At 47.6% G+C, this 13,725-nt stretch overlaps 1 protein-coding gene across 5 annotated transcripts in view; it reads right to left on the bottom strand.

Moving 5' to 3' along the window:
- Smurf1 (SMAD specific E3 ubiquitin protein ligase 1) overlaps window positions 1-13,725 on the bottom strand; it is a 95,344-nt gene that overhangs the window by 37,057 nt on the left and 44,562 nt on the right. The window contains exon 1 of one of the 5 annotated variants that reach the window (XM_076560717.1): window positions 3,733-3,752. The exons of the other annotated variants lie outside the window; for them this stretch is intronic. Coding sequence (XP_076416832.1) covers window position 3,733 — 1 coding nt within the window. The 5' untranslated portion in view covers window positions 3,734-3,752. Of the gene's footprint in view, window positions 1-3,732; window positions 3,753-13,725 lie in introns of those variants that run through there. 5 annotated transcript variants of the gene reach the window in all.

Below are 13,725 nucleotides of genomic sequence, written 5' to 3'. Positions count from 1 at the left end.
AAATACACGAAGTCATGGGTTCCATCCTCAGCATCACAAAGGCCAGGCGTGATGCATGCCTGAAATGCCAGCGCTTGGGAGGTGGAGGCGGAAGGATCAGAAGTTCAAGGTCTATGTCCTCAGTATGTGGTGAACTGGAAGCCAGCCTAGGCTATGTGAAACCTTGGTGGGAGGCAGGGGGCGAGCTTAATAAGCCACAGTTAGGAAGAGCTGTGGGTTCTGGGCAGCAATATATTTTTACATTTAACCAACAAGTCACCGGAGGTGGGCCACACACCAAGGTCTGATGGGAGCTCTGAGGACACCAGCACCAGCAAACACAAAGGCTGCTTGTCCTTGCCAGGCCCCAAGGGCTGGACTTTTAAGCAAGGCAAACTAAGATCACTCTCAATTTTTTGTTTTTTACTTCTACAACTGCTTAAAACTGACTTCTCAGACTTGGACTGGCCTCTTAAGGTTGTATGGTATAAAACTAAATCTTCCAGAAAAGCACAGAGCTTTAACCCCTACCTGTCTTTCAACAGACAAAGTGGATCTGATCATCACCCTAGGAGATAATCAAATTAATTCCACCCCCAGGGTTATCAGAGAGAAGACGCTCTCTTTAATCCAAACCTCCCGACTATGCTCTTGTTTGTTTTTTTGCTTATAAAATATCTCTCACTATTTAGCCCAGGCTGGCCTACAACTTGAAGCCCCCAGCCTCCAAAAGTCCGTCACCTTCTGGAACAGTTCCTCTACCCTTCTTCCCTGAAGAGATTTTGGAACACCTAAGCACTCAGGGCGATCTCGCACACTGTAGAATTATTTAGGTGGCCATCACGCAAACTTGAGTGTAAGTTGGGGAATACACATCAGAGTAGATAGGAAAATGGCAGCTCAGAGATCAAAGCCACTGCTCAAGATGTCCCAGCAGAGCCAATGACTGATGAGCACTGGTCTATTTGGGGCCATGGCTCAGCATAGGAAACTGCCAAGCTTGGGGACCGGAATTTGATCCCAAGACTCACAAGGTAAAAGAGAAAATCCACTCCTGCCTGTTGTCCTCTAACACCATAAGCACATGGTAGCATGTGCACCCCTCCCCACCAAAAGTAAATTATATATATGGCTCTTTTTTAACTGATCCGCCCTATGAGGGAAAGACACTGTAGGTCACTGAGGTCTGCGGTGGCACTAAACAATGAGTACTCAGAATGGGACAATGTGTCACAACATTAAAGAGTTCAAATCGCTGTGGCCATGGACTGAATGACAAGATCCTTCAAAAGTTTCTTTTAGCTGATCATAGTGGTACATAGTCATTGGAAATGCATGTATGAAGAGTGCATATATAACATGTTCACAGTATCACTCGAGGGTCACAGGCAAGGCCAAGGGACCACTGAGATAAACCTCAGTGCACAATGCATACAAAAGGAGCCAGGCACGGCCATAAATGTTTGTAACCCCAGACACTGGGAGGCCCACGTAGGCTCAAGAGTTAAGGGCCAGCCTGGGAAACACAACAAGACAGACAGCATCTCAAAACAAAAAAAAAAAAAAAAAAAAACGAGAGAGAGAGAGAGAGAGAGAGAGAGAGAGAGAGAGAGAGAGAGAGAGAGAGAGAGAGAGAGATAGATATCAATGGGCTGGAAAATGGCTCGGCGGTTAGAAAACTGTCTGCTCTCCCAGAGGACGCAGGTCCAATTCCCTAGCCCTTTCCTGGCCTCTGTCTGTACTGCGCGCGCACACGGTACTCATACTGGCAGCATCGTGCCCAAGGCTGAGGAGTCACTTAACAGCTCCTAAGCGCCAGCCTGCAACGTTTTACACAATGAAGCAAGGCGATACTAAGCTTTAGCCAAAACAGCCATCAACGTCCGTGAGTCTGTCCACACAGATATAAAGAAATGAGACAGGGGCTGGAGAGATGGCTCAGAGGTTACGAGTCCTGGCTGCTCTTCCAAAGGTCCTGAGTTCAATTCCCAGCACCCACATGGTGGCTCACAACCATCTGTAATGAGATCTGGTGCCCTCTTCTGGCATGCAGGCAGAACACTGTGTACATAATAAGGAAATAAATCTTAAAAAAAAAAAAAAAAAAAAAGAAATGAGACAGTAAAGTAATAAAGGGAGACATCCCGAGTGTGCAGAGATCCCCCAAATCGATGAGGCTGACCCCCCCTCAGGACACCGCCAACGGCCTGCCACCAAAGCAGCATGGGCAGGCGGAAGAAGGACACACCACCCCAACCAACACAATCCACAGCAGCCAGGTGGCCACTGTCGGTCCCACTGCGGGTACATCACGTGACATGCTGGGTGACAATGGGGCCCCAGGGGTCTGCCTCCTACAGTCTCACAGTGAAAAGACATCCCACAAACTCCAGCTGAGTAAGTCCACAAAGCACCCAGCTAGCTCCTCTAGAAACTGCCCAGGCCCCCAAACAAGAAAAGGCTGAGAGCCTGTCCCCACAAAAGGAGTCCAAGGGATGAAAAAGAACATTCTGAAACACTAGGGAGACCTGAACACAGCAGGCCTCCAGCCGACAGTAAGGTATTAATACTGGTTCACTGATTATGAGAGAGCTCACGTTCCTGTGAACTGGGGAAGCTCCCAGACGCGTGCACTATTATCTGCCAATAACTTGGAAATACTAAAATATCCTTAAGACGTAAGTCTGTTGATAAAAACAGAACAGGTGGATAGTATGACCCACTTTGGAGGAGAGGATAAATTGCTCCTCCACGATGGCTAATACACATTGCAGCACTGTATGATGCAATGCATCCTTAACACTGCATGAACTTGGCACAGAGGCACACACCTGCAATAACAGCATGAGATACTGACTGAAGGAGGATTAGAAGTTTGAGGCCAGCCTGGTCTACAGAGAGTTCCAGGACAGCTTGAGCTGTTACAGTGAAACCCTGTCTAGAAAACCCAAAAGAAGAAGAAAAGAAGAAGAGGAGGAGGAGGAGGAAGAGGAGAAGAAGTTGTTCAAGTTCATCCTCGATGACATGAGTTTAAGTCTAACTTGGTCTACAAAAGACACTGCATCAAAAAAATAAAATATAATATAAATTAAAAGAGAGGCCAGTGAAATGGCTCAGTGAATAAACACATCTGCCACCAAGCCTGATGAGCTGAGTTCAATCCCGGAGACCTCCTCATGCACACCACAGCAAATGCATGAGCACATATACATGTGCTGGGTGTGGCGGAGCACGTCTTCAATCCCAGCACTTAGAAGGCAGAGGCTACCGGTTCTCTGTACACTGGAGGCCTACATAGTAAGTTCCAGGCCAGCTAGGGGTACATAGTGAGACCTTGCCTCAAAAACAAAAACCCATATCTGGACATAAGCGTACATACCTATAATCCCAGCAGAAGTAGTACAAGTATTGGAAGTTCAAGGTTAACCTCAGCTACATAGCAAGTTCAAGGACAGCTTAGGCTATATGAAATTGTTTTTTAAAAAAGTTGGTAATGACATTAAGTAATACAGCATAATTTTCTTACTCTGTTTAAGGCTATAATTCTTAAATTTCCTTCAAAAATGACTATATGAAAAACATTTGCCAGGCAGCACACACCTTTAATCCCAGCACTCGGGAAGCAGAGCCAGGGGGATCTCTGTGTGTTCGAGGCCAGCCTGGGCTACAGAGTTCCAGGACAGGCACCAAAGCTACACAGAGAAACCCTGTCTCAAAAAACCAAAAAGAAAAACCTTCATGAGAAAAACTTACTTTTCAATTAAAAACATTAGTGACTTTGTGGGAAAGGAGAGGGCCAGGAGCTGTGTTCCTGTCGGCTTCTTAGCCGGTCGTCAATGCTGTGCCTGCTCCCCCTCTGCAGTCTGCGCTCGGGTTATTAATGTGCATTCACATTCTCGCCATCGGCCAACTCAAAGGGTGGCTGTGGCGCTGTTGTAGGCTGATGTGTAAATACACACAAGAGAACAAAGCATGTGAAACGGGATGAGGTTCAAGTCAGTAAGAGCAGACGAGCGAAGCACCCCAGACTGGCCTCAGTGTGCACTCTTTCAAAAACTGACTCACAAAGTAGTCTGCACAGGGCTGACGACGTCCGCTCGCTTGTCCTGCTAACCCTGCTGCTTTTTCTCATTTAAAAAGGAGAACAGGCTGAGTGAGAATGTGTTTGCCTCCTCTGCCCAGCCACCCCAGCACCAAGGGGAAGTGTGTGAGCATGCTGGTACCCTAAGTCTCACTTCCTACTGAACGGGGGCCCAGATGAGGAGGCGGAGGCTGCCAGGCCGGCAGTATGCTGCCGTCGGCCACCTCACTGTATAATGAAGGTGGCAGGACAGAGATCCTCCATACATTCCCAGAGCTCCACTCACAGGCAACACTCACAGCATGCCTAGGTGGGTATGTGGGCAGAAGAGGTCTCAGGAGGGATGGTGTGGGGCACAGGATAGTATCCTGTGTGATTCAAGAATAGCACATCAACAGAACACCTCCTCCTGATTCTCATGCACTTGACCGAGAGGCAGGAAATCCCAGCTGCAGAGTGAATGCAAAACTCTCCCACAGAAGTCACAGCATAAAAGAAAAACATCAACTCCATCAGCTATAATCAACCTATGTACGCATCAGGAGATTTTTAAAGCTTTAGTGCAGCTCTTGGATTAAAAAGAAAGGCGATAGGGAGCTAAGAGCCGTGGAATACAATAACAAAATCCCACCTCAAATTGCAGGGGCAAGTTTCATTCAGTAGAAACCAGCAAGGGAGCTAGGGGTGGCTCAATGGTCAGAGCATTCGTCACACAACCCTAAGGACCAGAGTTCAGAACCTCCAGAACTGGCAGAAATGCTCAGTGGTCATGACAGCCAGCCTGCAATTCCTGCCTCAGAAGGAGAACCAGGATCCCTAGAGCAGACAGGGCACATGAGTGAGTTCTGGCCTTGATTCATAGACCCTCCCTAATGAATGAGGCAGAACACATAGAGGTTAATTCCAGACATCAACCTTGGGTCTCCACATGTCTGTACACCCATATGGACAAATGGACGGACACACACACACACACACACACACACACACACACACACACACGAACATATGCAAAATCAAGACTACACAGATTTAAAAAAGAAAAAGAAAAAGAAAAGAAAAGAAAGTCAAAAAGCCAGGGGATAGGGTGGGGGCAGTAGTGCATGCCTATAATACTAGCACCCAGGAGGCTGAGATAGGAGAATGGTGAGTTTAAAGCCAGCCTGGGCTAAGTTATAAAACACTGTCTCAAACAACCAACCAAAACAAACCCAAACATTATAAACAGATTAACTAAATCCTCTAAGTAAAGAGCAAATAAACCCATATAAAGCTGGCAAACAACCCGAACCGATTTAAAAAAAAACAAACCAGACTACAGTGGACTAACCATCAAATCAGGGACCAGGTCCTGATCTAAAAGGCTAGGCTAGGCAGGTACAGTAGTGTGCTCCTTAATCTCAGAACTCAAGAGGCAGAGGCAGGCAGATCTCTGTGGGCTGGCTTCGAGGTCAGCCTGGTCTATACAGGGATAGCCAGGGCTACAGCTACCCTGTCTCAAAACACCACCATAGTCAGGCCTCAGCACATAGCACACTGCAACACACAAAGAAAGTAAAAATGTAACAAAACATTTTCTAAAGATTAGGTAAAATAAAACAAAAAGAACAAATGTGTGCCAGTAAGCTCGAGAAAAAAGAAATCACAACATCTATAAAGACCAAAACCAGGGGCTGGGGCTCAGTCGTTGCGAGAGTGAACCACTCTTACAGAGGATCCAAGGCGGGTTCCCAGGGTTCCGAGCACACGGGTCCGGCAGTTCCCAAGCCTCTAGCTTACCGGGCACCTACACTAATGTGTACACACCCACCCACAGGCTCCCATACATGCACAGAATTAAAGTCTTTAAAAAGATAAAGACAAGCCAGGCAGGTGGATCTCTGTGAGTTCGAGGCCAGCCTGGTCAGCAGAGTGAGTTCCAGGACGGCCAGGGCTACACAGAGAAACCCTGTCTTGGAAATCAAAAGGAAAAAGAAGAAGAGGAAGAGGAAGGAGAGGAGAGGAGAGGAAAGGAAGAAGGGAGGGAGGGAGGGAAGGGGGGAAGGGAGGGAGGGGGGAGGAGGGAGGGAGGGAGGGAGAAAGCCAGTTAAAGAAGAACTTTTACAAAACTTCCCTGGGGCAGGCTAAAGGAAGGAGGACAGTGGGAGCCGGGGGCAGCAGGTGTGGCTCCTTCGGGGTGAGGGAAACGCTCTGTAGTTGACTGTGGTGGTGTGGCTTTGGGATATACTAAAACCCACTGGCGGGGACACTAAAAGGGTGACATTTTATGGCATATATTATTTATTTATTTATTTATTTATTTATTTATTTATTTATTTATTTATTTTTGGTTTTTCGAGACAGGGTTTCTCTGTGTAGCTTTGCGCCTTTCCTGGAACTCGCTTTGGAGACCAGGCTGGCCTGGAACTCACAGAGATCCACCTGGCTCTACCTCCCGAGTGCTGGGATTAAAGGCGTGCGCCACCACCGCCCGGCGGCATATATTATTTATATCTCAATTAAAATGTTCCCAACCAAGACAGAGCAGTACTCAGCACTGTGCCGTGCATTACCCTCCACAGGCTTTTGAGGCCAATGTGGAAGAGACACTGGTACCACACTGCAACTTTTAGTTTTTGAGATTGAGTCTTGCCTCATCATTTACATGGCTCCAGGGACTTGGATCAGGCTAGGACAGTGAAGAAAGACAGACAGACAGATACACAGAAAAGCTGGGACCAGGTGGACTGGGCTCTCTGATGGAGAAGTTGCAGCACCCGGAGGCTTAGTGTGTGAGTTGGACAGAGTCTGGATTGCTGCAAACAGAAAGACAAGGAGGCAGGCTAAGTCTATACAGCTGAATAAGAAGCAGGTTTAGCTAATCTCAGCAGGAACAGTCCCTACAGGGGAGCAGTCTTCAGGCCAGAGACATCCAGGGGTAGAAAGCTATGGTGGATGTTTTCTGCACACACTCTCTTAACAGCCACACGTGGGCCAGAAGGTAAGACTGCCACGGGCCTAAGGCTAGTGTCCTGGACATGCCCATCTCCACTCATGTCAACAGCACACACCCACTCACACCCACTCAGGTCTTCACACACTTTCTGATCCCCAAAGAGTCTAACACACCTCAGGTTGGCAACAAACTCTTCATATATCTGAAAATGACTTTGAACTTCTGGTCCCCCTGCCTCCATTCCTAAGTGCTGAGATTTCAGGCAAGTGCTACCATGCTAGTTTTTACTCAGAAACAGTAACTTCTCTTGAGTCAGTCTATTAAGAAAATTCAAAGTAATTGACTAGACTATTAAGCCACGGGAAGAGGAGAGCGAGCCTCTGCTGCATGCTTCTGTCAATTATTAAATGGAATGTTGATCGAGTAGCATTTCAGATTGACAGATAAATAGCCTGACCACTAAGTAAACCACTGAAGTCTTGATCAAGATTTGAACTATCCCTGCTATGTTTACTGAATTATACTTCAACAAAATCCTCCACAATTCCCAAGACTCTCTACTGCCTAAAAACTGCTTCCCTTACAGTTCAAGGCTTAGACTGTCGATGGCCCTCATAGTCTCTTGGACCAAGTGTGATTTTTCTCTCTAAACACACGTCTGCAGATGCATACACACAGAGCATATATGAGGAGGTGAGTTCCAGGGGCCTCCCACCTACTGTTTCAAACAGTCTTCACTAGCCTGGAACTTTGCTGCACAGGCCAGCTTAGCTGCCCGCAAGTTTCCAGGGCCCTGTCTGTCTCTGCCTCCCACCTCATGCCACTGGGGCTGCAGAGACTGCAGCACTGGCTTTTTACTTTGGTTCTGGAGATGCAAACTTGGGGTCTTCGTGAGCAACTTCCAAACTGAGCCATTTCCCAAGTCAGTGACTCTGAATCTCTCAGTTTTGGGTTCACAAAACAACTAAGTAGAGGATAGGGGAGCAGAAACCATCCACATGCCCATCATGTGATTAGGCAGAAACCAAATGTGCTAAATCCATCATAGAATACTACTCAGCTCCAAAAAAGGAAGGTATATGCCATATGTGGTATGGTGATGAACAGCTGTAATCACAACACTTGGGAGATTTAGGCTGGAGTATCATTAGTCCAGGCTAGCCCACACAGCTCAAGATTCTGTCTCAAAAAAACCAAAACCAAAAACAAACAAAAAAACCCACCAAGGGAGGGATACTAATATGACAAATATATGCAAAAACATGGATGGACCTTCCATAGCCTGAGCAAATTCTGGAAAGGCAGAAGCAGTGGACACAGATCGCATGATTCCACTCAGAGGAAATATCCCGAGTAGACAAGCAAAACCTAAGAACATATGAAGTAGATTAGTGACTGCTAGTGGTTTCACAAAGGAGAACAGGAGAGGACTCTGAATATATTAAAAAAAAAAAAAAAACAGAATAGGGGACTGGAGAGATGGCTCAGAGGTTAAGAGCATATACTGCTCTTGAAGAGGACCAGAGTTCAGTTCCTAGCTCTCACAATGGGCAGCTCACTCCTGCCAGTAACCCCAGTCCCAAGGGTTCCACCTCCCTGGGAACATACTCACACGTACATTAACTACTAAAAAGACTTTTTCTTTAAAGACTCCTGAAAAAAATACTGAAATAACTTCAAGGTGTGAAGCTGACCTCAAGTGGAGAAGCTTATGGTCTAATTAATTATATTTCAGTAAAAATTCATACCCAGGGCTGAGACCACAATAGGAACAAAACCCTGGATTCTGTCTACGGCACCACATAAACCAGGCATTCTAGTGCACAACTATATCCCAGCACCAAGGAGGTAGAGGCAGAAGAATCAGGAGTTCAAGGTCATCCTCATCTACAAACCAACCTAGACCAAAGGAGTCCCTGTCTTAAAACAACAAACAAAAAGTAACAGTGACTTGGAAATTACTATCAGCAGCATTTGCTTCTTCTAAGAGAAGCCCTTCAGTCTTAGGGCATTGTACTGATAGGCACTGCAGATGGGCGTGGGTAGCTGCACAGACGCCCTCATCGGGTCTCCCCATTCACCATTGTAACAGCTCTCCGTCAGGCCTGTCCTGATCAGCCCCAGCAACTCTCCGGGCTGGACGGCCACAACAGGCACTGGCACCTCTTTGCTCTAATTCATTTTCAACATGAAATAATGATTTGTTGGGTAAGTGAATAAAGCACTTCATTATATAATATCCCCAACAGCCAGGATTAGCACCACCCACAAAACAATGTAAATTAAAAAAATAATAATAGTGTAAATTGAGTCTAAACACCTAGCACCCGGCACCCACTTCCCACGTGATCACCCATAATCCCTAAGCCTTCCCCCAGGCAGACCGCCAGGTGCACGCATCTGTATGTACTGATGTGTGTAGGTGCCTACACACCTACACACACTGTGTATGCACACTGTCATGTACACACATACAAACACACTCCGGTGTGTATATACCTCTGGGTCCCCAGAACTGTCACACGGCTCTCCAACATGCTCTTCCATCTAGCGTCTACTACCTGCTCCTCTCTTGTCCAGACCTTGCCCCTTCCCCTGTCATCTGGCCTTCTGGCCCTGCAATGTCCCTTGTGTCTTTATTAGTTACCTATACAGCTCTGCAAGCAGACTGATTTTTTGACTCCCTTGATGCAGAATCTTCAGCAGGCAGGGGTCTGTCTAAGGTAATGAACCCTGACAAGTGGGATGAAGTTTCAACAGGAGCTGCAGGCAGACAGCAAGAATTCAGAAGAACCTGGGCTAAGGCTGTAGCTCAGCTTAGTATGCATAAAGCCCACCGCCTGGGTGTGGTGGTGGCCACCAGAAATGCCAGCACTCAGGAGGGGACAAGAAGAATCAGGAATTCAAGGCCAGCCTGGGCTCTATGAGATCCTCTCAAGACAAAACAAAGAGCTGTGGTGAGCGTGTTGTAATGGGACCAGGAAGTTTGCTTCAGTTTGGGAGTTTGTTTTTGTGGAAGTGAGACAGGTTATCTGCAGGGGTGGGTGGATCTGGGACAGACAGAAAGCATGCGGTACAGGAAATCAGACATGGCGGGCAGACCCCAGGACTCGCCTGCCCGTTTCTTACACACTATGAGGTAGATGAGGTAGAGTTACAGCTCAGAGATCTAACTGATGAGGCTTTGGTGTGGCCCAGAATACTCAAGGCTTCAAGTTCAATCCTCAGCAACCCCTCCAAATCGTAAAGCAGTGGAACCAAAAGATGGCTCAGTGAAAAACATGATGCTTGCCACCAAGCCTGATGACCACAAGGTGGAAGGTGAGAAGCAACTCCTGAGGACTGTCCTCTGGCCTTCCCACGTGTGCTGTGGCAGGCACATGCCCTCCCCCTGCCACCACAATAAAATAGATCTATAAATGTAAGTTAATAATTTTTTAAAAGGTACGGTACAACTGATCAGTGGGTTGTTGTTGTTGTTTTCTGAGGCCTTTAGAAGCTTTCCCGGCAGGCCCAGTCAATGAAGGACACACACCAGGTAACTCCGCTCGCTCCGCTGTCAAAGGCCTGCTTCCCTCTGGGACGCAAGGCGAGCACTTCTGCATACCCAGCTATGTATAAACCCTTTTATCTTATCCTGCATGCACACAGCCTTTCCAAAGAGTAGGCCTTCTACTGACTGAAAACCAAGTAATCACTGGTCAAACAGGTTGATCCTGGCTGAAAAGCTCCAAGTCCACCCGCCCCTCCCCCTCCCTACAGCAGAGGGAGGCTGAGGCATCTTGTGGAGGGACAGAGCCCTTGTCTTTCCTGCCACATAAACTGTTGACCTCAGACGATCAACTCCCCAGCCCACCACACTTAGGGATGGATGGATGGACAGACGGATGGACTGAAGGACAACAGAAAATTCCACATTATGAGAGAAACACAGTGTTCACTAACTTTTCACAACCACTGGTAAATCCAGCTCGGGATGTCCAACGCCCTCTTCTGGATTCAGCAAGTACCTGCTGTCACACGTACAGACACATGGACACACAATTTAAAGTTAATAAAGTAAACCTTAAAAAAGAAAGAAAGAAAAGAACGCCCAATGACTTGAATGATTTGGGATTAGGATTCTTTTTCTTAAGTTCATAGGAAATACCTTTCTGCCATGACACGCCTCTGCTGCCCGTATGCTGGTCTCTGCAAGAGTTCACCCCTACAGAGGCTCCCAGCAGCTCTTGCCTCAGTTGGCAAACTGTGCCCAGTTTCATACAGAAAGTTCCACTGGCCCTCAGTTACACTCAGGGGCTTGCTTGGTATCTATGGCTACAACACCAAAATTGAGTAGATGCAATAGGGACCATATGGCTACTGAGCACACAATATTTACTATCCAGGCATTTTAGGAGTTTGTATGTAAACCCCAAGAATCTAAGGGAGACACATTCCCAAAATACTGCACCAGCTTTTGGGTACTTATTTGTATCTTTACATAATTTGAAACACACAATTTGGAATAGTGCATACAATGTGTACCCACCAAACTTGGACCAGATGTAAGTACAATGCAGTCGAACCACAGGCAGCCCAGGAAGCATTTCTCTCAGGTTGCTGTGTGGGCATCAACTGGAAAATACTTGCAGGATAAGGGGTAGGAAATGAGGGGACACTTGCACGAGTCTCCCTGAGAATCTGGACTCCCACGGGTCAGCTGGCCTGGGCTCAGACTGACCCTGTGAGAATGCTGGGAGGAAGAGAGGAGCGGAGCACCTTCTCGAGACCTCATACACCCAAAGAGCTGCGGCGACGCAGGAAATGGGATGGCCCTAATCCATTCCACCTGCAGACCTCAGCCATGCCAACGTTTGAAACCACCCCCCAGGAAAGCATCTCTCTGGAATAAGCCAGAACCCACCATGGTGACACATGCAGAGCAAACAGAAAGAGCCCCTCTCAGAGGTGAAAAAACCACCAGCCCCCGCCCCCCATGTCAGCTGTCCACAGGAGGACGGTTCTCAAAGACTCAGGACTTACCAAAGGCAGAAGCCACCCAGGCTAATAAGTACTGGTCTTTGCAACTTTAGGTCTGGACAGCTAGGAAGGTGGCCCAACTAACTGAAGATATCACAGCAGCTCAAAGTCACAGCCTCCTGCAAACACAGCACATGCCCTACAGGTTCCTTCCGTGGCTAGCCCCAGCCAAAGCCACCAGAGTTCTCTCTTTCTAGGCACCCTGTCTTGGACCCTGGACTGTTACGGGTCTTCTGTCTTTGCCACTCAGGATGGGTCACTGGGTTTAACCTCCAGCCATAGGTCACGAAGTCTCCTGTCCACCTCTGCCCTTAATGTGTGGTGGCTCCAAACTCAACCATGCAAGTTCCGGGCCGTACGTGGAACCTCTCACCACAATGCCAGGCCTATAACAAACAGGTGAGGGTTTTGAAATGACTAACTCACGAGTTCAAAACTCACACTTCAGCTCTTTATCAGATGGGCTCCATGCAGGAAATTACTCAAGTCTCCAGATCTTAATCTTCCCACCTGCACCACGAGGATGCTGGTGCTACATTCAGAACAGCAAAAAACTACCGAGTCACTGGCAGCGTGTGTTCCTGGCTGAGGTCAGACGAGGTGCCACTCTACTGGACTCTACTATAAATAAGCCATCTTTCGCTATCTGCCTGGTCAACTTTTTACAGGCTCCTGCTCTGTCCATGTTTAAAACAATCCCCAAAAGTCATACTCAAGTGCCAGGCAGTGTTTCCAAGCATGGATGGCAAGGCTGAGCCATCTCTCCAGCCCCTTGACATGCATTTTTGTTCAAATGATGGATGTGAGTCGCTGTGTAGCTCCTCTGAAAGAGCAATAACACTCATAACCACTGAGCAGCCCTCTCTAGCCTCTAGACACATACTTCAATAGGGAAAAGAAACCCAGCTAACTGGAGCTGAGACAAGAAGCCAAGTCTTCAATTGTGAATTGAGGATATCTAACAACCCTGCTAAAGTAAAAGGCTCAGGGGGCTTCGGATGTGGCGTGGTGGATGCTTGCCTTGCAGACAGTTTTGTCTGGACCTGGATTACCAAGCGGTTAGCCCAGAGTTCAGCCATCATGAATGACAACCAGAGCAGCGTACATTAAACTAAGCTGTCTATCACGCACCTGGTGATGGGAGTACGTCAGGAAGGAGCTCTGCTTTCCTCCGGGAGCTTGGACCTGATGCTCACTAATTCACTGTTCTCAGAGGTAGGGTGTGTGGATCCTAAGGACTGTGAATAATGAGAACTGACCCCCCCTCTCCTCGCTCTTTCCACTGTCTGTCAGAATTGGGTTTATTCCCATCAGGTAATATACACGGACTGTGGTGACATTCCCTGCCCTGACCACACCACATCACCCATGTGACACGTACAGAGGGCTGGGAATGCAGATAGGCCAGAAACAAGCATGACACAGGCAGGCGGCTGTGGACAGAGCATCCCCAGTCAGCCTGTCAGGAATGACAGGGAGAACTGAGCTGCACTCAGAACATACTGCTACTCTCTGCCCACTCCTTCCTGAATGTATGAGCAGCTTTAGTGTTCTTGAAACCATCGTATTTAGGAAATGTTCCCCCAACGTGAATTATGAATCAATCTAATTAAAAGCTGCCTTTAGCTCAGCTCCGTGGGTGAGCGTTGGCTTCACTCTCCTCCCATGTCAGAGGCCCCCACCCACTGTTGCCAGCTTTAGTTACAGA

The sequence above is a fragment of the Peromyscus maniculatus genome, chromosome 23 (genome assembly GCF_049852395.1).
Source record: "Peromyscus maniculatus bairdii isolate BWxNUB_F1_BW_parent chromosome 23, HU_Pman_BW_mat_3.1, whole genome shotgun sequence".
NCBI classification, from domain to species: domain Eukaryota; kingdom Metazoa; phylum Chordata; class Mammalia; order Rodentia; family Cricetidae; genus Peromyscus; species Peromyscus maniculatus.
This window is presented reverse-complemented; position numbering and strand designations above follow the sequence as displayed.